Source organism: Balaenoptera ricei, chromosome 5 (assembly GCF_028023285.1).
Source record: "Balaenoptera ricei isolate mBalRic1 chromosome 5, mBalRic1.hap2, whole genome shotgun sequence".
In the NCBI taxonomy this organism is placed as follows: domain Eukaryota; kingdom Metazoa; phylum Chordata; class Mammalia; order Artiodactyla; family Balaenopteridae; genus Balaenoptera; species Balaenoptera ricei.
Genome location: NC_082643.1, coordinates 112,736,081 through 112,761,048, shown reverse-complemented (window position 1 = coordinate 112,761,048; position 24,968 = coordinate 112,736,081). Strand labels below are relative to the sequence as shown.

General features: G+C 38.5%; 1 protein-coding gene across 5 annotated transcripts in view; it reads right to left on the bottom strand.

Annotated features, from left to right (window-relative positions):
• Window positions 1-24,968, bottom strand: part of SEC24B (SEC24 homolog B, COPII coat complex component) — a 93,565-nt gene that overhangs the window by 53,606 nt on the left and 14,991 nt on the right. For all 5 annotated transcript variants that reach the window (XM_059923408.1, XM_059923413.1, XM_059923409.1 and 2 more), the window contains exons 2-3: window positions 17,809-18,552; window positions 7,411-7,584 (exon numbers count right to left, since the gene is read on the bottom strand). In XM_059923408.1, coding sequence (XP_059779391.1) covers window positions 7,411-7,584; window positions 17,809-18,552 — 918 coding nt within the window. The remainder of the gene's footprint in view (window positions 1-7,410; window positions 7,585-17,808; window positions 18,553-24,968) is intronic.

The window sequence follows — 24,968 nt, the reverse complement described above, 5'->3', positions numbered from 1 at the left end:
AAACATAACTCATGCCTATAGTAAGAAAAAAGCTATTAAAGAGTAAAATCTGAACTTAGAAGAGAGCAAAGGTTAAACTGTATATGAATGAAGCTTTGATCCTCATGACTAAAGAAGTCATGGAAAAATCTGCTAGCTTTGCTGAAACATGTTTTAGATACAGATAAAATGGCAGTTATCACAAATTCATCTGAGAAAGTAAAAATCAATGTAAAATAAGTTCAGGCAACACAAAAAATAAACTTGATACCTTGAAAGACCAAATTCAGAGTGGCATGTTCCTCTAATAAAGGCCTAGTTAAAATGAAAATTTGACTAATATTAGACCTTAGGTTAAATATACTAAGAAGTTTATAACAGATATAAGTTAACAGTAAAAAGATTTTATAGAAAAGAAATTCTTCAATTTAAGAACTTCTTTAAAAACAAAGTACTTTCCAAAAATGCCAATTAGCATTGCACTTTAAAAAGTACACATGTAAAAAGAGAAAATGAAAAAAAAAAAAAAAGTACACATGTAGGTATGTATATAATAAGCAGAAATAAGAGAAAGAAGAAAAAAAAGAAATTACATTTACTGTGCTAAGCTAAGAGAGGCCAAAAAGCAGGAAGAAAATCCATTCTTTTCATGACTGAATCATTCTGTAGACTGCTGACTCTAATCAAAGAAGCCAAAGCATGGGGCAAACCTATATGTATTGTAAGACAAATATTTTCCTCTCTTTTTCCAGATTTACTGAATAAAAACAGATATCACATATTATTGGAAAAATATCCAATGCTTAATTGGAAGCAAATGAGATGGCTATCCAATGATTAAAGAAAAATTTATAGAGCAACTACTTAACGCACTGGAACAAACCTATAAATAAGAACAGAGTAATATTATTTATTACAATATCATTTTAGATTATACAATTGTTGCCAACGTACTGTATTAACAGAATGTCACACAACATACTTAATTTTACTGTCCTAAAAAAAAGATGCAATCCTTTTTGAGAAGGGCCGGAGATGAAAGCATCAAGATTTAAGCTCTTCCCAACTGCGACTCAATATTTAAGGCTCAGAATTTAGCCTTCCTTTGCTCGTTTAAGTAAACTTTGTTAAAAGCTTGGGAATACTAACGGCAGAAGAATATGATATTTTAGTTAATCCACAGAAGAACGGTTAAGAGCTCCAGAATAACAATCAATTCATATTTAAATGCCCTGCTCTAGGTTGTATACAGCACACTGTCGAAATGTCCTGGGGTACCTCCCACCCCAGCCATCACCACCAAACAAGGAAGGAATGCCACACCCCCAATTCATTTTGTCCTAAGCAGAGCTTCCAAGGTATGAATCTAGAAAACCAAGAGGCGGGACGCTATTTCACAGACTGAATGACATGATGAAGAGCCTGTTACTGATAGGGCCCCAATATCTTTAAAAAGACATTCTGTTTGAACTACCTGTCATTAAAGTACCTTCAGGCCAAATTCTCCAGGAGAGTTGGAGTTGCTTAATAAAAGGCATCTTTACTGTTCCCTAGATACAGTTACACTGGGAATAAATAAAACTAGTCTTAAGAGAAAACAAATCCCTTGTGGAGGTTAGCTTTTTTAAATTCAAGAGTTCAGACTTTTGATCAACTGTTACCTTTCCTAATCTGGTCTTCTAACTAGGTACACACACTAGAAGACTTTGCAAGGGTTCCCACGAAAGAAGGGTTTTAAGGGAATCACTCTCCACAGTACTCTCTTTCCTACATCTTATCCACCTAAGAAAGTACCTGTGTTAAGAACAGACTTTTTCTCACTTTACAAAAGAAACACATTCCCTTAACTTATCCTAAATCTTACTAGGAAAGCTTCCTCCTTCTTTAAATGATTGATCAAGGCACCCTAAATCTACAGACTATCTTTTACCTTGCCATACATGCTGCAGTTAAAAATGAAACATATTAGAAATAGGGTTGGCTTTATTAATTCAGAAATAGTGAAAAGTAGGGTGGCGGCAGTAATGATAAATTTATTTAATGATTCTGCATGTGTGAAGGCCCCAACCACTACTGCCAAAGAATCCATTGCTTTTGAAAGAGTCACATGAGAACAAAGCAAAAACAGTAAGAAATACTGAACAGACAAGCAGCAGGACATTATGGATAAAGATGGGGACTCTGGGTTCAATTCCAGGTAATACCACTTACTAGCTGTGTGTCCTTGGGCAAAATTACTAACCTCTCTGTTCTTCATTTATATCATCTGTAAGGTGGGGTAATAACTACCTCAAACAGCTGCTGGGAGGATTAAATGAATTAATATATTTTAAATCTTATTAGAATGGTGCCTGAAATATAGTAAATACAAGTATTCACTACTCTTACTATTGAACTTTAAAAACATGTTTTTGTATATATTTAATTAAAAACAATTATTTTCAACTATTCTTAATACTTATCCCTAGAGCAAGTCATTAATTAGAAGAAGAACCTTCTACCAACCTGAATAATATTCTTAGTAATGCTAGTTCTTTTAAAAATAAGTAGAACATTTTCTAGGGCTACCAGTCTTTTTCAAGAGACACTGGATAAAACTCATAGGTAAAAATTCTACATGTTTCTTTCAGAAGCTATGAGATGTTCAATAAAGTACTTTACAACCTATTTTATCATAAAATATTTATGATGGTTATAATCATTTCATATCCCCTTATACTTTATACAGTACTTAATGCTTTCTACTTCCTTTTAACCAAAAAAAAAAACAAAAATTTACTAGCAGGTAAACCTATTAGTACTTAGTAGTATATATATATGTGTGTGTGTATATATATATATAATAAAATACATGGGAACATTTTTATCATGAGTATGATGAAATTGAGTTATTTCTAATTTTTATGCTTGATTCCTATTTAAATACTAAAAAAAGCCAAATAACAAGAGTTTGATACACACTATGCATATATTTACCACAGGAATACAATGCTTTTTAATATAATCCTTGCTTCACAAACAGCCTAATATTAGGTACATATTACAATGTTTTATTTCAAATTTGGCAATGAGAAACAGCATATTGACTCACTGCCTAGTTTTTATAACCTATACTATAAAAAAGAATAATCTTTGACATTTAAATTTGATTGCTCTTAGTAATTTGGCTTAGGAGATGTAGGATGTAATTTATTTCTCAGCAGAGTTTATGATACCCCTTGAAACTTCAGGAACACATTTCTTTGAATTAAAAAATTAAATCAGGCTTTTTGACAAAGAATAAAATTTCTGTCACTGGTTTGAAAATGAGGACTGCCTTTGCCAATTAGGTTATATGGAGATGCCATCCGTGAGATAAATGACTTACATCACAGCTTGAAGTTTTTGATAAAAATACATTAAAGTATGTGATATTATACTGGCAATGATATAATAAAATTCATAATATTTTGAATAATTGCTAACTCAGTAAAACAAACACTGGGTTTGGAAGCAGAAGATCTGCACTGGGTCTTGGTATCCCTTTTGGGAACTTCTATGTCTTTGGGCAAAACACCTAACCTCTCTAAACCTCAGTTTCCTCATGTATAAAATAAAGGTGAAATATAATATGTCTGCTTCACATGATGATCAAGTGAGATAATACAACTTAAAGGTATTTTAAAATTGTAAACTGCTACATGAAATAATAATGCTACCAACTATCTACAATCTGGAAAATAAAATTCAACCAACAACAATAAAAATTTCTCACACGTAACTCACAAGGTTAAAAAACTTTATAGAACAATATTGCTTTAATAAAACCCTTCCAATACCATTCCTATCTACTTTACATGAACAAAGTTTCTCAGTAATTATATATATGCAAATAAAAACTATGAATGAAATTTTTCTAAAGTTTATCTTATTGTAATAATGAATCATATGCAATTCAGGTACACAAAGCTATGGTGGGACGGAGGGAAAGCCATTTATCTCAATGAAAGATGTATTTCCAATAAAAATGTACTTTCCATTAAAAAAAAATACCAAAATTCACGATGTTTATGTTGTTTTGACCCACTAGATACTGACAATAATTGTATTGATAGAATAATCCAGAAGAAAAAAATGTTAATGTTTAGACACATGGTTATAGACAATATTTTAAACTTTCAATTATATATAATGTTATTGTAGCAGAAAAGCATGATAGAGTGATAAAAGAGTTTTTAGATTAAGAATATATTATATTATTACTACATTCAAGGGAAACATTCAAGGGATGTTAAGAAGAAAAAGGAAAAATGTAAACTTTCTAAATGTTAAAGAAGGGCTAATTTCACTTTCTTTTTTTTTTTTAATCTTTTGGCCTCACTGCACAGCATGTGGGATCTTATTTCCCCGACCAGGGATCAAACCTGCGGCCCCTGCACTGGAAGCACAGAATCTTAACCACTGGACCGCCAGGGAAGTCCCTTCACTATCTTTTAAAGGATGACAGGCTTCATTCCAGTGGATACACAGAAAAACATAACATCTTTTTTTTAAAAGTCAACATACGCAGTATGTTGAAAATTATGTAACTGCAAGTATTTAAACTTCTGGTGAAAAATTTTAGATGTCAATCTAAAAATGTTCAAGTAGTTACAGTTTTTTCAAAAAATTTTTAGGAGATATGCAAGCAAAAATTTGAAGCCTCTCCTGTAAAAACCAGTAAAAAATGCTGAGAGAATAGGTCAGAAAGGGTGTCTTTGAAGCTGGGAATGTCAACTGAAAAAAAAAGCACACCCTAAGAGCTGAGAACTATGTTATCTGGCGGACTTTCTGAGGGCTTCAAGCCGGGAAGACAGCCTCTCAGACAGCTCTGAGGAATGGCTCCGAAGAGGGAAGGGAGGAGCCGGGACAGACAGAGGCTTCTGCGACAAAGACCAGGGAATCGGAACCTCAAGAGATGACCATTAATTACAGAGAACCGGGTATCTCAAGTCAGTGAACGTAGCACTCTTCTGTGTATGGGAAGATGCAAGAGCCTGGGCTCACCGAAATTATTCCTCTCACAGGTACCATAGCTCTCTAGGGCAGTGTCCTGTTCTTTCCTACCCTGAGTCCCCTCGGGTGCCCTGCTGCGGGGTTGGCTGCAGCGGCTCAGGGCTCGGCAGTGTGTCTCCATCCTGAGTTCCCTCGGGGCTCACCGCTAGCGGCAGCTTGGTAGTGGCTTGGTGGCTCAACATTCTTTGCTTTATGGCAGGCAACACTCTTCATTCACAGGAGAAAAAGACTAACCTCTTTTAAGTAGCAATACTTTCGTAGTCTTATCAGACCCACAGCGCGCCCTACACAGCCATACCCTGCACACAAGGGGCGTCAGTCCTGTAAACTACAGTTTGCACAACGTACATGGGGCCATAACTCATACACATCTCTGTGTGTATCCAGATCTACCCAAAGGCAATGAGACCACTAAGTGACCTACCTCCTACTTCAGAAAACGGAACAATAAAAGCTGCAATTCAAAGGTCTCCAGCATTATCTTTCCTGTTACTTATTCAAGGAGTTTACCTTAGGTAAATCAAGAGTTTAACAGCCAACAACAACAATAATTCAGCCTCATTTATAGAAAGAGCACAAAATAGAAAGGTTTGAGTTGAAAATCTTTCACTCTGGGGACTTCCCCGGCGGTCCAGTGGTTAAGATGCTGTGTGCTTCCACTGCAGGGGGCACGCGTTCAATCCCTGGTCGGGGAACTAAGATCCCACATGCTGTGTGGTGTGGCCAAAAAAAGAAAGAAAAAAAGAAAAATCTTTCACTCCGCTATTTACTAATTTATAATCTTGGGCAAGTTACCTAATCTTTGTGAATGTCACTTTTCTCACCTGTAAAACCAGGATAATGTCTACCTAGTAGAATTGGTACGGGGATTAAATGAGATAGTAAATATGAAGTATCTGGCACATTGTAACTGCTCGATAAATGATAGTTCCTTCTCTTTTCAAATCTATCTTATTAGTAAGAAAAAGGAAACATAATAATTATAATTATTTAGTGGGAAAGTGGTTTACAAAATGATACAGTAAGATGATAGGATGGTATTTAAACTAAAATGGTCAAAAGGAAAACATAATAGGAAAAAATAAATTAGCGGGGGCAATGTAAAGGGCCAAAACAAGCAGCATATATATCTTAACACCTGGAAGGTAATTATCAATGTAGAGGAAAGACATCACTCATTTAGTTAGGGCTCCTAGGTACCCCTAAGTTTCTTCTACTCATGATAAGTAAAACTTTCCTACCAGCCCTTCACTTTGAAAGTAAATGCTTATAATAACTAGATTCTATTCCTAATACACCCACTGGCTTGTTGGGAATCAGTGGACACTCTCTGGTGCTGCAGTTGGTTTTCCTAAAAAAAAAACCAAATAAGAAAATCTATAATGTATAATCTGATCAAAGGATAGAAAAGCCTCTGTTGACCACAGGAACACTCAGCAGATCTAAGCAGTGAGATCAGCCTAAGGATTTATGTTGCTTTTTCCAAGTCTCAGAACATAAGAGAGTTCTTCATACTCAAGGTGAGGGGCCGTCACTACATAGGGAATATAGTCCCTAAAATATTACTAATGATTGTGCTAGAAATACAAGCCACATATTCCTAAAAACAGTTATCTCTCATCAAATGAAAAATATAGTTTATTAACCTGAAACATCAATAGATTTGGAACTTTAGCCAGACAGAAAACAATCAAGAACACAACCAAAAGAAAAGGCAATGTGGGGAAATGGTCAAAACAACACATTTTAGTCACCTGTCACTTATTTAACACACGGAGAATATTAAACAAGCAAACAAATAAACCATATTGTTCGTCAATGATGCAAGAGTGTGGCTTACAATTTCATTTTCATCCTCTCATTCTCAAAATTGGGTCAAAAGTTACTTTCCATTAATAATAATGACAAGCAAAGAAATCATCAAATAGGATATGGAAATTCACAAAACAAGGAAATCTTGAGTGATTCATCCTAAAAGAAACTATAATAACCTTTAAAAAATAGAAAATAAATGGCTCATAATGGAGGGATAGAGTAGTAAATTATAATACAATGACACAATGAATTAGCCATGACTGTAAAACTGTACAGATACACGAAGAACTGCATAATTTAATAAATGTAAAAGCAAAATACAAAATGGTATGTAAACTATGATTGCAATTATATAAAATACATAACAGATTTAACAAAATTCTATAACGTAATTATAAAAAATCATAAACAGAGACTGGAATATATTAAAAAATAGTGTTTGAATTGAGATTATAAATTCCTTTTTCTCATATTTTCCATAAATCATGGTTCATCAGTTTGACTTTTTAAAATCAGCTATTTGAATTACCGTGTGCATATATATATGTACAATATAGACAGTATAACAAATTTTTCAAATACCTTTCTGCTGTAATAGCTCTGACGGCCGTGCAACTGAGGCCAAAGGCTCAACTGGGCGACCTGCAGCAGGAGGCGTTCTTGTTGACGAGGCTCCTGACAAAACAGCAGATACTACTGGGCTGGACTTGGGAGGCTGAACATTTTGCATTACAGAACAGGACAAAGTATCTGCAACTGAAGACAAGAAACTATTTCATCCACAGCAGTAAGCTTGAAATATATTAAAATACTAACAAAATACCGTTAATCTGAAGTTCTTGTAAGAAACTTCAGCAGCATCACATTTATCTAGTATATCTATACCTAGAAAATAAGGGGTCCAAAGAAATGATTTTCAAAAAAACTAAAAACTTATTCACTAAATGTTTTTAAAAGTCTTTAATGGCAATTTTCCTAAAACATTTCACAAGCTTCCATACCTTCTTAAACAAAATGAACCCCAAACAGCTTTTCTTTACTAACTAATGATCACTATTATTAATACTAATTATTGTACTGTGCAATGGTTCCTTAGATAGATAAGATGAACAGAAGTTATTTGCTTCTGCAGTAATGTGATTCATGAATTATACAGATGTTTCTAGTATTAGCTCAGATCCCATTTTGTATTGTAAACTGCCACTTCTCATTTGCTGTTTCTAATCAGATCCCATATCTCACAGGTAACTAAGTAAGGGCCTGACAGTAACATTAGGTTGGACTTCTGGAATAAAGTACATGTGATTCATAGTTGGCCTTTTTGACAGCTCAAACTGCCTGACCTACGGGATCATCTTCAGCCAACCAAGAGATAACTGAAAAACCTATGATGACAACATAGTGTCCACTGATGGATGAATGGACTTTAAAAATGTGTTGTATATACACACATATACATGTATGTATGTATGTGTATGTATATATCAATACATGCACGTGTGTATGTGTATATATACAGACATATATACAACGGATGAATGAATAAAGAAAATGTGGAAATAAAGAAAACACACACACACAATGGAATATCATTCAGACATAAAAAAGAAGGAAATCCTGCCATGTGACAACATGAATGGACCTGTAGGTTATTACACTAATTGAGATAAATCAGACAAAGACAAATAATGCATGGTGTAATTTATATATGGAATCTAAAAAAGCCAAACTCACAGAAATAGAAAGTTTCGGTTGCCAGAAGCAGGGAAGCGGGGGAAATGGGGAGATATTGGTCAAAGAGTACAAACTCTCAGTTATAAGATGAGTAGGTTCTGGAGCTCTAATGTATAGCACGGTGACTACAGTTAACAATACTGTTATTATATACTTGGAAGCTGTTCAGACAGTAGATATTAAATATTCTCACCATATACACAAAAATGGTAATTTTGAGAGATGATGGATGTATTAACTAATCCTACTGTGGTAATCATTTTGCAATAAATATGTATATCAAATCATCATGTTGCACATCTTAAACTTATACAACAGTATACATACACATACAGACATGTTCGTATGTGTATATCTGTATGACATATTCATATATATATATATATATATATATATATGAACAAAGTTAGGTCTAAGACCGAAACAAATGCAAGAATATAGTGACAGAACAAAATGTGATACATTTCCCAATAGAGTACAAATGATATGAGAATGGAGAAAGAAGGTGGGAGGTAGTCTAAATACGTTAATTGCCACATCATTTTTGGGAAGGACAAACGTCATTGTGAGAGACTGAAAACACAGTCACGATATTGTGCAGTTCCTCTCATTGAGAAGTGGAATCTATTTTCCCACTCCCTGAATTGAGGCTAAACTTTCGACTAGCTTTAATCAACAGAATGTGGCAGAAGTAATGGTGCACAAGTCCAAGACCTCAAGTCTCCAAGAGGTACTGCAGCTTATGCCTTTCTGCTCTTGAAATGCTGCCCTGAGACCATCACGTAAGGCAGCGGTCCATAACCTTTTGGCACCAGGGACCGGTTTCGTGGAAGACAATTCTTCCAAGGCCTTGGGTGGCGGGGGAATGGTTCAGGTGGTAATGCAAGCGATGGGGAGCGGTGGGGAGCCGCAGATGAAGGTTCACTCGCTTGCCTGCCGCTCTCCTCCTGCTGTGTGGCCCGGTTCCTAACAGGCCGCGGACCAGTACCAGTATGCAGCCTGGGGGGCTGGGGACCCCTGACGTAAGGAAGCTAATCTAATCACACGGAGAAAAACCTAGGTGCCCCACTGAACGGTGTGCACCAACTGCTAGACGTATGAGTGAAGTCTACGATCCTCCAGCCCAGCCAACTCTCCAGCTAAATGAAGTCACATGAGTCCAAGAAAACCGGCAGAGGAACTGTCCAAACAACCCACAGGACTACGAAAAATAATAAATAATTTTTGTTTTAAACCAGCATTAGATAACTGGTGAAATCATTAAAAATGCTAAAGTAACAGAGCGATGAATATATTTAATAGTACAAAGTAAAAATTAAGATATAATCACCTAAAATTGAGTGATAAAAAAAAGGAAAGGGGTGTGGAAGACAGAGTAAATATACTAACTTTACCTTTGTTCATAATAAGAAACTAAAAGACACTGTCTAAAAATATAGAAGATATTTCTGCCTCTGGTAATGATGATCTAGGTAATTAGGATCAAACCTTCTACTAAAGGTAACTTTAAAAACTATACTTAAAAAGATCTTCTTAAAATAATCAAAGATCTAACATGATATTAATGAATCTCTGGGTGCAAATCTGTAAGAAATTGAAAACTCAGAGAAATAAGCCTAACACTCAGAGCTGCTTTCACCCTGTGGCTATCTGTTGCAAACCTGATCTGCTGTTTTCTGTAGCCTTGCAGAGCATGGGAAACAAGACATCTCCCACAGCACACCCAAGATGGGGCACCTGATTCAGCACCCCATACCTCCACTTTCAGGATAGTATCTGAAGGGTTATAACCTTGGGATAAGGATACACCAGGAAACTAAGCCTTACAAAAGCCAGCAGCTTTGATTCAGAACATCTGCACAGTCCAGTACATCTAGACACTTGGACTTGGATGAACGTGATCACAAGCTGGTAGTACCTGGAGGAAACTGGCAGAAGGAAATATAAATCCTCTCTGGAGAACAATTCCATCATCCTAGGCCTCAAATTATTCCCACAAGTAATTTTTCAAAAAACAATTGCAAGGGGCTTCCCTGGTGGCGCAGTGGTTGAGAATCTGCCTGCTAATGCAGGGGACACGGGTTCGAGCCCTGGTCTGGGAAGATCCCACATGCCAAGGAGCAACTGGGCCCATGAGCCACAACTACTGAGCCTGCGCATCTGGAGCTTGTGCTCCGCAACAAGAGAGGCCGCGATGGTGAGAGGCCCGCGCACCGCGATGAAGAGTGGCCCCCGCTTGCCGCAACTAGAGAAAGCCCTTGCACAGAAACGAAGACCCAACACAGCCAAAAATAAATAAATAAATAAATAAATAATAAAAATAAAGGAATTCCTTTTAAAAAAAAAAAATTGCAAGCACAAAGTCGAAGATAAGTAGTTCAGGTTTGAACATGGCCCTCTGTGTTCTCCAGTCTCTAGCCTGATACATGGCATCAGCCTCCTTACAGTCCTTCAATAGTCTGCCAGCGCTTGAGGGTGAAGACAAAACATCTTACCCTGAAAACTTCTTAACATGGTCAACGAGGCCCTGAATGATCCTGAGTTCCCAGTCTCCTCCTGGCCCATGGTTCTCCTCTAGCTTCACTGGTCTTTCAGTCCCTGAACTTGCCATGCTCTCTCCCATTAAAGGGGAATACACTTGCTCCCCCTTAGATGTAATAAACTTTTTTCTTTAATAAAATAATTGACACAAATAAAAGGTGATAAATATATTTGTATGTATTTATAAAATCATAATAAAGAAATACCCATGAATTCAGCATCCAACTGTGAAAATAAAACATTTCCAATACTGCTGAAGCTCTTGGTGTACTCCTCAGGGAAGGTATTCCCTTGCCTCCCCTCTGAACTGTGTTCCTTATTCTCTTGCTTTTGTCATTAGTTTACCACACAAATAAGTATCCCTAAACATTATTTTTGCTTGTTTTTTAACTTTATAACAATAGCATACTGCATATATTCTTCCATGAATCCTGTTACATTTCTGGGATTCATTTGTGTTAATGAGTATAGCTCTATTTCATCATTTTCACTGCTGGTCAGTAGCCCACAGGAAGGATATACTTCATCCATCCTATCATAAATGGACTTTTGGGTTCTAATTTTTTGTTTTCACATACAGTACTACAGGAATATTCATGAACATGTCCCTGGTACACATGTGCTCGTTTCTCTGGGGTGGAGCTTCTCAATGTGGGTGCCACAGCTCAAAAGTGTGTATGTAGTGGTACAGCAAGGGATGAGGATCCCCTCAGCCCTGGGGGGCCTGTGGAAAGTGAGTTCCTTGGCCTGGGGAACAGACTAGACCCTTTAGCTCAGAATCCGCCCCCCGCAAAATGTTATTTTCTACAAGTACTACACATCTAAAACAGGAAGCGGTGCTGTAGGGCCCTCTTATTCAAAGTGTACTCTATGGGCTACCAACACTTTATACAGAAACTTGATAAAATCCTTAGGCCAGGCAATACTAGACCTGGTGAATCAGAACCTCCATTTTAACAAGGCCCCAGGTGATTCACACGCACAAAGTATGAGAAGGACTTCTCTAGAGTACACGAAAGTGGGATAGCTGTGTTTTAGGGTGTGGTTACCTTCAATCCCACTAACGCCAAACTTCCCTAAAATGCTGAACCAATAGGTCCTTCTACTAACACTGTCTAAGATTTTCCTGTTATTCCACATCCTTGCCATCCCTTGGTATACTCGGTCTTTCAAAGTTTTACCATCCTGCCGCTAGGTATAAGTAGATATCCCATTCTGGTTTTAAGTTGCTTTTCCCTGGTTATTAATGAGACTGAGTATGTTTTCCTTTCATCTGTGAAATGCCTGTTCATGTATTTTTTTCTTGGGTTGCTGGTCTTTTCCTTATTGATCTTATGTGTTATTTGTATATTCTGGATAAAATACTATAAAAATTTTTTTTCTCCCGTTTCATGGCTTGTCTTTTTGTTTTCTTTATGTTGCCTTTCAATGAAAAAAAGTTCTTAATTAGTTGATAGTAAACCTTATCATGCTTATTCTTTATGGCTAGCTAGCATTGTGTGTGGTGTCCTTAAGAAATCTTTCCCAACTCCAAGGTTCTTCCATATTTTCTCTGAAAAGTTTTAAAGTTTTGTCTTTTTGCATTTAAATATTTATTTCATCTGTAATTTATTTTATACACGGAGAATTTATTCTTCAGATTGCAGCTCACATATCAGAGATCAGGGAAAACTTCCTGAGTACTCTATACCTAGAGTACTCCCACCAAGCACCATACATCTCTGCTTCACGATACTTAAATAATAGTAGCAATTTTACATTTATTTGTGTTTATTTTGGATAATGTTTGTCTCCCCAAGAAGATTACAAACTTCATGAAGATAAGGATCAAGTCTTTTTACTTGTTATTTTATCTCCCAGCACTAAAATAAACACCTGTCACATAGCTGGCTTTCAAGTATTTGTCAAATAAATGGAGACAAGTTCCACAAATATGAAGGACCACAGAAAAATGCCAGCCAAAAATCCAAAAACAACAACAACAAAACTACCCCTTTCACAAAGAGAATTTGACAGATGAAACATGGTACACTTAGAGACAGAACCTACAATTCAAAAATAAATCATTTGTCTGTTTATCTATTTATTTATTGGCATTAAGGCAGTTCCCCTGTTAGTTTTTAGTAGCTCCTTAGTAACTGTACATAAACTCTTTTGAAACTAGGAAGGTTAACCAAATTCTCAACTAATAGCACCATTACCCATTCAAGTTGTTCAAACTAGAAAATTTAAGTCAACTTTTATGATTCCTCTTCCTTCATAGACCTTATCAATGAATTCTTGAAATCATCTCTTGCCGTCTGTCTTCTGCATGAATAAATCTCCACCTATGTCAGCATCCTTCATCTAGACAATTGCCGTGATCCCTTCCCAGCTGGTCCTCCTGCCTCCAAGTTCCTCCTCCTCCAGCCCACCTACCACACTGCTCACAGAAGAAAGATGCGAAACACAAATCTGATAGCGTCACCCCCTCGCTTAAAAATTTCTGATGGCTGCTGGTTACATATAGGACCAAGCTTATGTTTTTCCTTCAAGTCTTTTCCTCTCACCTTTCCAATGCCATGGCCCAGGAGAAACTGGGAAACTGAGATACAGAAAAGGGACAACTGATAAAGTCAACTTTTGAAGGAAGTGGTCACAAAGAGGGACATCTCATCTTCTGAGCTTGAAGAAGGAGTAAATATAGAAAAATTTACAGGTGGAAGGTATAAAGTTGAGTAAAGATGATAAGGTTCAAGAGTAGCTTTGGAAAAACTGAAGGAGTATGAGTGTGAGGGAGCATAATTATTACTATCTCACAACTCTGCAATCTCATCACAAGTTTCCAAAACTGAAAATAATCTCTTAACTGTACTCCAATGTAGTTTTCTAACTTACTTCTAACTTGCATTTCTTTATCCAGATAGTCACCTCCTATAGGGAGCTATTTTGCTTTTCCTCAGGCACATCATCACCCCGAGATGACAGATGTATATTAACTTATCAGTGGTTATACCTTAGTGTCATATATGTTGTGGATTTTTATATAAGGATTACACAAATGTTTATTATTATTATTTTTATAAGTAGATTTTTAAGTGTTTTTTAATAAAATTGTACTCAGTACTATTCTACAATATGCTGTCAAGATGTGATCCTTACTGAAGTTGTATTACTCAGCCAACTTCATCTCAAACTAAGAAAGAGCTTCTGAACCTTGAGAAATTTACCTATAGTGACAGTTTTAAAAATTTTAATGGTATAATAAACACCAGCCAAAATTTCACTCTAAGTTAACAACTAAACATAGCCCCCAAAACATACATCACTATGTTTTTAATAAAGTAATCTGAAATTCTAGTGCTAAATTGTACTAACATGCTTTTCTAAAATAAAGAGGCAAATGGACTTCCCTGGCTGTGCAGTGGTTAAGAATTGGCCTGCCAATGCAGCAGACACGGGTTCGAGCCCTGGTCCGGGAAGATACCACACGCCGCAGAGCAACTAAGCCCATACGCCACAACTACTGAGCCTGCGCTCTAGAGCCCGCAAGCCACAACTACTGAGCCCGTGCACCCTACAGCCCGCGCACCACAACTACTGAGCCTGCGTGCTGCAACTGCTGAAGCCCACGTGCCTAGAGCCCGTGCTCCGCAACAAGAGAAGCCACTGCAATGAGAAGCCCGCGCACTACAACGAAGGGTAGCCCCCGCTCGCCGCAACTAGAGAAAGCCCGAGTGCAGCAATGGAGACCCAACGCAGGCAAATAAATAGAATTAAAAAAATAAAATAAAATATAGGCAAATGAGATAACATTTACATGTCTCTTTTATTCTCTGTTTCTGAATATGAACTCATCAACTGCCTAAAAGTAACAGCATGTATCAATCACTGTGTTTTTGATAATCACTTAAGTCAGGTTTATGCTTTTGGATCTCAACCCTTCACAAATTGCTTAAGAATTTTTACTATACTACCTGAAAATGAAACTAATATAACCAGGTAATAAAAAATGCAATCATTCTTGTCAATTACTCAAAGACTGATTTTCATACAAAACTATGATTAATACCTAAGATTCTCATTTTAATATGACATTATAATTTAAGAATGTCCAAAGCAATTAAATTGCTTGTCTTTCTAGAACATTAAAATCAGTATACCCATGGTTCCCAAACCTTGTAATTAGGCACCCAAGTTGCCCTCGCAACAAACTCACAGAGTTCCGAGGGATGTTTTAAATTTTCAAGAGAAACACAGTGACATCTGTCAAAAAACCTTGTGAACTATTACTACTAAGTAGCTTGAGGCACTGGAAAAAATATTGAGAAACATCAGCTGAGAAAGTTTAGGAACTTCTGTAATATTTAAAGTACGTTTTAAAAGTAACCTCTTTATTTCTTTTGAAATGGTGACGAGCATGGGTCATATTAACCTGAGATACACTTAATTTGTCAACTTCTGAACTACAATTAAGAAGTCATTTACCAATCTAAAGGGAAAAATAAAGAAACCCACTTCTTAACAAATGAACTTCTAAAATTATATTTACTATGGCTTTCACAGTATAGTATCACAATTAAAAGAATGGAAATATACCCCCTTCTCTCTGCGTAATGGCCTAATTACTAGTTATTCAAATAGAAGGTAATTTTGTAATTATTCTTACCCTTTATTCAACATTTTCTTCAACGATAGGCCCTTCCCCACAGGTATTCTATTCCTTAGCCAAGTGGCCCTACATTTCCCTAATCCTACATCTCAGCATAAATTAGTTCTATTCAGTCCCATCTCAGAATAAGACAGGAATTACCTGAATTTCTTCTTTTTTTGTCACAAAAGTCACAAAATCCTTAAGTCAGAGGGACCTTAGGATAAGCTGATGTGTGAAAGGACTGCTGAAAGAAGAAAGAAAGAAAACAGAATTTCTAGGGGACAGAAAGCCCTGGTTCTGAGAAGGGTAGACTGAGAGTCAGAAGAAACTGAGCTTCAGGACAAGCTCTGTTTCTAACATTAATGACTACAGGCTTTCCTCGTTTGTTAAACAAAAGGACTACAGTAGAATATGGATCTGTTACCAGACATCACTTGTGACCAAGTCAGAAATACAGATTCCCAAGGGAATTCCCTGGTGGTCCAGTGGTTAGGACTCTGTGCTTTCACTGCTGAGGGCCCGGGTTCGATCCCTGGTCAGGGAACTAAGATCCCACAAATTGTGTGCCAAGACTACCCTGGAGATTCTATTCTAGCTCAGTAAGTTGGGTTTCAAGATCACAATCTGTGCAAGGGATTCTGGTGCACAGCCAGATTTGGGAATTGTGATAGATGCTTCAAGTTGACTTACCTAAAACCCAGTTAATGCTAAACCCCTTCTTTCTTGCCTGCCTCTACCATGGAGGCTACAAAGCTAAATATTCATTTTTTAGCCTTCCCTTAAATTAGAGATGATCTTTTAAAACAGCTATGGCAAATGATATGTAAAATGAAATGGGGTCAATGCCACGACCCCATCTTCTTTCCTCTCCCTTCTTTCTGCTTTTAACTTTGACTTGCTGTCTACAGGTACAGAAGTTATCTTGTTTCTATAAACCAACATACTAAGGATGGCAGAGTGGAAAGGGAGAAAAGACACTGAGGACATCTAGGTCTACTGCATCTGCCTAGACTTCTTGTTATGTGAGAAAAATACCACCTTTTTTGTTTAAACCACTATTAGTTGCTTGTAGCCCAAAGTGTTTCTAAACAACATAGCAACGAAAGAATAGATGATCTCAAATGCACACTTCAGATCTGATATTCTAAAGTTCTAACTTTAAATAATCTAACTGTCTAGGGAATGATACTTTTCTACAACATCCTTGACATATGGCTATCTAGACTCTGATATACAATCTAAAGACATCATTCAGAAAACTATCACAGCTTTAACAATTCCCATCCTTTACGTACCTTTTCGTTCAGTTCAAGAGCAGATTTTGTTAAGTTCAAGTTCACAAGTTGAATTAAAGTGAATATATCCTATGCAAACCCCACACTAAAAAACTACATACCTTGCATATATACTTTTTAAACAAATAAATTTAACCACATCTTGGTTTAGGAAGGTAAGAAAAACTAATTACAAGGGTATTCTTCATGTATCTTTCTCCATCTTTCCTGTCCTTCATCCTAACTTACCAATCTGGGGCTGAGAAAACATCAACTTTAATGTATAGGAAATATATCTTCTGTGAAAGTCGCTAATGGGGGTTCACCTAGAGAAACCAGTGTGGTATTGCAGGCCATCATTTTTTCTATAGTGAATAGGGCTATGGCTGGAATAGTAACTGTCCCAAGGTTGAACTAATATAAAAAAGAAAGTAGTAGCTACCAAAGCATATCCCCAAATAGACCCTTCCATTTTGCCTTATTCCTAACTCACATTAAAGACAACTACTGCAGAGGCATGAAAACACAGCAATAAATACCAACTGAGATCCCAATCATGGCAAGGAACCATGCTATACAAGGCAGATGGTTGGGTAGCTAATTGTGAATAGATGAAGGGGAAGGGTTCAAGAAGATGCTGCAGAATTCCACTATAAGTAAAGCAAATAAATGGCAAAGGTGAGCTAATTTCCAATTTTTCTATTAGGCAGTATCATCTTTAACCTTCATGCAATAAAAATCAGATTGGAAATGCACTGATTTTCAACCATGCTTTGGTGAACTTTTCATTCAACCTACCAGGATTTGTTGGGTTGTTGGCTGTAGCCAGGGAGGTGTGGTTTTGGATTAGATTGTCTTGGGTTGACGGAAGGCCTGAAGCTGACCACGCGAAAGTGTTGTATCCGGAAAGACTCTGCTGCTGGTGGTACTGTTGTGATGGTGGAGGTGGAAGTGGTGATGGATGGCTGATAGCTGTACTTTGACCAGAAAATGAATTCTCTCTAACTGGCCTGACAGTCGGAGCTTTCTGTGAGGTAAACATTTGCTGCCCATATGGATCACCAGCCGGCAGAGAGGGATATGAAACACTAGGATACGCAGCATTAGAAACAGTTGACAAAGCATAGTGACCGCAAGTGGAGGGAAATCCCTGAGCAGCAACGGAAGAATTGGCAGAGTACATGGCTGGACTGTTGTAACGATTCACAAAAGAGGAGTATGGCTGGGAGGCACTCGTCTGCAAATGTGATGCTGATGAGCCGGCACCTTGGAATGACCCCAGAGTGGACCCCACGACGTGAGGGGCAGGAGGAACGCTGCCATACATCTGCTGTGCTCCTGGCTGCTGGCTTGCTGTGTTAGGAGTCACCACATTTTGTGTCGGTACCCTATAGAGACCAGAGTAGTAATCATCACACTGGCTATCCAATGGCAATGAGGTCATTTTCCCAGGTCCTTGAGAGTAATGTCCTGAGGGAGCAATGTAGCTTTGAGGAGGCAATCCATACCCAGACGGAACTTGCATTTGATTCTGTGCCGGACCTGAAAAAAAAAAAGAGCAAATATTTACAAGAATTACTAAGAAGGCAACTAACTTTTAAGCACAGTAACCATCTAAATGTTGCCCTAACTTACTTCTTCATAATCCCAAATTGTTACAAGAGATTATACTCTGATAGACCCACTGTGATAGCCTCCATGATGGCCCCCAAGGACCCCCACCCCCTGGTACTGACCCCCTCCCACAATATACCAGGACTGGACTGTGTGACCAACAGCATATAGCAGAGGTAATGATATATCACTCCAAAGATCTGCCCAGGGCTTCCCTGGTGGCGCAGGGGTTGAGGGTCTGCCTGCCAATGCAGGGGACGCGGGTTCGAGCCCTGGTCTGGGAGGATCCCACGTGCCGCGGAGCGGCTGGGCCCGTGAGCCACAATTACTGAGCCTGCGCGTCTGCAGCCTGTGCTCCGCAACAGGAGAGCCTGCGATAGTGAGGGGCCCGCGCACCGCGATGAGGGGTGGCCCCCGCTTGCCGCAACTGGAGAAAGCCCTCGCGCAGAGGCGAGGACCCAACACAGCCATAAATAAATAAATAAATAAATAAATAAAAATTAAAAAAAAAAAGATCTGCCCAGTCTTGGGCGCTGGCACTCTCTTAGATCACTCACTCAGCGTGGAAGAACAAAGCTGTCAAGTGTGAAGAGCCCTCTGGAGAAACCCACGCAGTGAGGAACTGAATTCTCCTGACCAACAGCCAGAGAGTAACTGAGGTCTGCCAACAATCACAGGAGTGAGCCTGGAAGCAGATCCTTCATAGCAAGTAGAGACTCCCTCTCTTTTTTTTTGTAATTGAGGCAAATTTATATAACATACACGCAACCATTTTAAAAGGTACAATTCAGTGGCATTTAGTACGTTCACGCTCTTGTGCAACCATCACCGCTAACTTCAAAACACTTTCATCACCCTGAAAGGAAACCCGTCCCCATTAAGCAGTTGTTCCTCACTCCTCCCTGCCCCCAGGCCCTGGCGGCTACTAATCTGCTTTCCGACTTTGTGGATTTACCTATTTTGAGTATTTCATATAAATAGAATCACCCAGTATATGACCTTTTGTGTTGGCTTCTTTCACTTGGCATAATGCTTTCAGGATCATCCACATTGTAGCGTGTATCCGTCCTTCATTTCCTTTTTATGGCTGAGTCACATTCCATTGTATGGATAGACCACAATTTGTTTCTCCATTTATCAGTTGGTGGGCATTTGGCTGTGGTGATAGTGCTGCCATGGAGTAACTGGATATTAAACTTCCTACGTTACTTTTTTTTTTAACATCTTTATTGGGAGTATAATCGCTTTACAATGGTGTGTTAGTTTCTGCAGTGTAACAAAGTGAGTCAGCTATATGCATGCACATATCCCCATATACTCTCTCTCTTGCGTCTCCCTCCCACCCTCCCTATCCCACCCCTCTAGGTGGTCACAAAGCACCAAGCTGATGTCCCCGTGCAATGCAGCTGCTTCCCACTAGCTATCTATTTTACATTTGGTAGTATATATGTCCATGCCACTCTCTCACTTCGTCCCAGCTTACCCTTCTCCCTCCCCGGGTCCTCAAGTCCATTCTCTATGTCTGCGTCTTTATTCCTGTCCTGCCCCTAGGTTCTTCAGAACCATTTTTTTTTCTTTTTAGATTCCATATATATGTGTTAGCTTACAGTATTTGTTTTTCTCTTTCTGACTTACTTCACTCTGTATGACAGTCTCTAGGTCCGTCCACCTCACTACAAATAACTCAATTTTGTTTCTTTTTATGGCTGGGTAATATTCCATTGTATATATAATCCATTTACAGTTAAGGTAATTATCGATATGTATGTTCCTATTTCCATTTTCTCAATTGTTTTGGGTTTGTTTTTGTAGGTCTTTTCCTTCTCTTGTGTTTCCTGCCTAGAGAAGTTCCTTTAGCATTTGTTGTAAAGCTGGTTTGGTGGTGCTGAATTCTCTTAGTTTTTGCTTGTCTGTAAAGGTTTTAATTTCTCCATCGAATGTGAATGAGATCCTTGCTGGGTAGAGTAATCTTGGCTGTAGGCTTATCCCTTTCATCACTTTAAATATGTCTTGCCACTCCCTTCTGGCTTGCAGAGTTTCTGCTGAAAGATCAGCTGTTATCCTTATGGGGATTCCCTTTATGTTGTTTGTTGCTTTTCCCTTGCTGCTTTTAATATTTTTTCTTTGTATTTAATTTTTGATAGTTTGATTAATATGTGTCTTGGCGTGTTTCTCCTTGGATTTGTCCTGTATGGGACTCTCTGTGCTTCCTGGACTTGACTATTTCCTTTCCCATGTTAGGGAACTTTTCAACTATAATCTCTTCAAATATTTTCTCAGTCCCTTTCTTTTCCTCTTCTTCTTCTGGGACCCCTATAATTTGAATGTTGGTGCATTTAATGTTGTCCCAGAGGTCTCTGAGACTGTCCTCAATTCTTTTCATTCTTTTTTCTTTACTCTGCTCTGCAGTAGTTATTTCCACTGTTTTATCTTCCAGGTCACTTATCCGTTCTTCTGCCTCAGTTATTCTGCTATTGATTCCTTCTACAGAATTTTTAATTTCATTTATAGCATTGTTCATCACTGTTTGTTTACTCTTTAGTTCTAGGTCCTTGTTAAATGTTTCTTGTATTTTCTCCATTCTATTTCCAAGATTTTGGATCATCTTTACTATCATTATTCTGAATTCTTTTTCAGGTAGACTGTCTATTTTCTCTTCATTTGTTTGGTCTGGTGGGTTTTTACCTTGCTCCTTCATCTCCTGTGTATTTCTCTGTCTTCTCATTTTGTTTAACTTACTGTGTTTGGGATCTCCTTTTCGCAGGTTGCAGGTTCGTAGATCCCGATGTTTTTGGTGTCTGCCCCCAGTGGGTGAGGTTGGTTCAGTGGGTTGTGTAGGCTTCCTGGTGGAGGGGACTGGTGCCTGTGGTCTGGATCTTGTCTTTCGGGTGGGCAGGACTGCATCTGGCAGTGTGTTTTGGGGTGTCTGTGAATTTAGTATGATTTTAGGCAGCTTCTCTGCTCATGGGTGGGGTTGTGTTCCTGTCTTGCTAGTTGTTTGGCATGGGGCGCCCAGCACTGGAGCTTGCTGGCCATTGGGTGGAGCTGGGTCTTAGCGTTGAGATGGAGATCTCTGGGAGAGCTCTCGCCAATTGATATTACATGGGGCCGGGAGGTCTCTGGTGTTCCAATGTCCTGAACTCGGCTCTCCCACCTCAGAGGCTCAGGCCTGACACCAGGCCAGAGCACCAAGACCCTGTCAGCCACACAGCTCAGAAGAAATGGAGCAAAAAAAGAAATAAAAAAGAAAATAATAATAAATAAATAATTAAAATTAAAAAAAATAATAAAAAAAGAGAACAACCAATAAACAAATCCACCGATGATAACAAGTGCTAAAAATTATACTAAGATAAACATAAAAATCAGAAACAAATCAGTCGCAGACAGCAAACCCCAAGTCTACAGGTGCTCCCAAAGTCCACCACCTCAATTTAGGGATGATTCACCGTCTATTCAGGTATTCCACAGATGCAGGGTACATTAAGTTGATTGCGGGGATTTAATCCATTGCTCCTCAGGCCGCACGGAGAGATTTTCCTTTCTCTTCTTTGTTCACACAGCTCCTGGGGCTCAGCGGCTGATTAGGGGGCTGTTGCTTATTCATGCCGGGGGGGGGGGTGGGGGGGCGGGAAGGAGGGGTATGGTAGTTATAATTGGAATGCGGGGCGAGCCTGCGGTGGCAGAGGCTGGCGAGACGTTGCAACAGCCTGAGGTATGCTATGTGTTCTCCCGGGGAAGTTGTCCCTGGATCACGGGACCCTGGCAGTGGCAGGCTGCACAGGCTCCTGAGAGGGGCGGTGTGGACGGTGACCTGTGCTTGTGCACAGGCTTCTTGGTGGCTGCAGTAGCAGCCTTAGCATTTCATGCCCGTCTCTGGGGTCCGAGCTGAGAGCCGCGGCTCATGCCCATCTCTGGAGCTTCTTTAGGCGGTGCTCTGCTTTCTGTGGGCAGACAGGGAAGGAATCCCCTCTCCTTGCGCACCCTGAAACAATGGTCTCTTGCCTCTTACGCAGGTCCAGACTTTTTCCCAGACTCCCTCCTGGCTAGCTGTGGCACACTAGTCCCTTCAGGCTGTGTTCACGCAGCCAACCCCAGTCCTCTCCTTGGGATCCGACTGAAGCCTGAGCCTCAGCTCCCAGCCCCTGCCCGTTCCAGCGGGGGAGCAGACAAGCCTCTCAGGCTGGTGAGTTCTGGTCGGCACTGATCCTCTGTGCGGGAATCTCTCCACTTTGCCCTCCGCACCCCCATTGTGCTCTCCTCCGTGGCTCCGAAGCTTCCCTCCTCTGCCACCCGCAGTCTCCACCTGCGAAGGGGCTTCCTAGTGTGTGGAAACCTTTCCTCCTTCACAGCTCCCTCCCAGAGGTGCAGGTCCCATCCCTATTCTTTTGTCTCTGTTTTTTCTTTTTTCTTTTGCCCTACCCAGGTACGTGGGCATTTTCTTGCCTTTTGGGAAGTCTGAAGTCTTCTGCCAGCATTCAGTAGGTATTCTGTAGGAGCTGTTCCACATGTAGATGTGTTTTTGATGTATTTGTGGGGAGGAAGGTGATCTCCATGGCTTACTCCTCCACCATCTTGAAGGTCCCTCTCAAGTAGAATCTAACTAGAGTCCCAGCTGACAGCCTGACTACAATCTCATGAGACCCTAAACCAGAACCACACAGCTAGGCTGCTTCATGTCCCTCAGAAACTATGAGATTAAATATTTGTTGTTTTAAGTTGATAAATTTTGGGGTATTTTGTTATGCAGCAATAGATAACAATATACCTAGCATGAAAGACATTCAAACCTTTCTTACAGGCTTTTTTTTTTTTTTTAATTATAAAAGTAACAATATATCCACTGTTAAAAAAATTCAAACAATGAAGAATATAAAGTGAAAAGTACAAATCCCCTTCTCTCCCTGGTAGCTTATGTCCTATGTCCCAGATGTAGCTACAGTTAATGGTTTCTTGTGTATCCTTTGTATACCTATATACACATATGTAATGTATATATAAGCATATATATTTAAACAGACATAGATCATACTACAGTTTAACAACTTCCTTTTTTTACCTAATATATCCTGGATACTCTTCTGTGTTAGCATATATAAACTTCATTGTTCTTCTAAAAGAATCTATATAGTATTTCATTATAGAAACATAACATTATTTACCAAATCCCCACTGATGAATATTTATTCCAGGGAGAGAACTAATTTATGAAGTCAACTTCTTTGATTAATCTGCAGGGTAAGTTCCTAGAAGTGAAACTGGAGGTTCAAAGGGTTTTGGGGCTATTAAAATTGACCATTATTGCCAAATAACTCTCCAAAAATGTCTATCAATTTATACCGCTCAGCAGTCATGCTTAAGAATGCCTCATCTTCCCAACACTGAGTACCATTTTAATCTTTGCTTATCTAATAAGAAAGAAACATTTTAGTTTGCAATACTAGACTTTGAGTGATGCTCAGAATCCTTTCGAATGTTTCTTAGCCATTTGGGTATCTTTCTTTGTTGTTTGCCCTTTTCCCACAGGATTGTGCTTCCCTTAATAATTTATAAATGTTCTTGTATGTTAAGAAATTTACCATATGTTATTATTATGTGCTGTCTATATTTTCCCTCAGGTTACTGTTTGTTTTTTAACTTTGTTCATGTTGTCTCTTGCTATAGTTTCTCAATTATTATATAGTAAAATCGTTCATGCTTGATATATTTTAAAATCATACTTAGTAGAGCCTGCCCCATTCCAATATTACAAAGCTATATACCAATGTTTTCCTCTAGTGCTTTTAATACTTCCATTTTTATGTATTTATCTTTGATCACTACAGAATGTATTTATTTTATCAATACCATTAAAGTTAACAATAATATTAATATTAATTTTATTAATAGTCTAAACATTACTAAACATTATATTTTGTGCCGCTCACTGTTCTAAATGTTTTACATATATTCACTCCTTTAATCCTCACAGCCCCCTGAAGTAAACAGCATCATTATAACCGCTTTATAAATAAAATGAACGAGGCACAAAAGTTAAGTTGTTCAATACAGTCACATACTTAGGAAGTAAGAGGGTTGGGATTTGATTCAAATAATCTGGTTCAAGTCCGTGCTTTCAGACAATGAGCTGCTGCCCCTCGCTACACTAAAATCCTGCTAGCTTTCTTTAGCCAAGAAGAAGGTCAATTATCTCACACAATGGAATTCTAGCTTTGGTTACAAGGACAAATTTAATTATCCTAGAATCTAATTTTCTTGTCTTGTGGAATGAAATAGATAACTGTATCATACCTCAAATGAAAAGATAATCAAAAAAATATACATATATATTTCAAGCTGTTTCA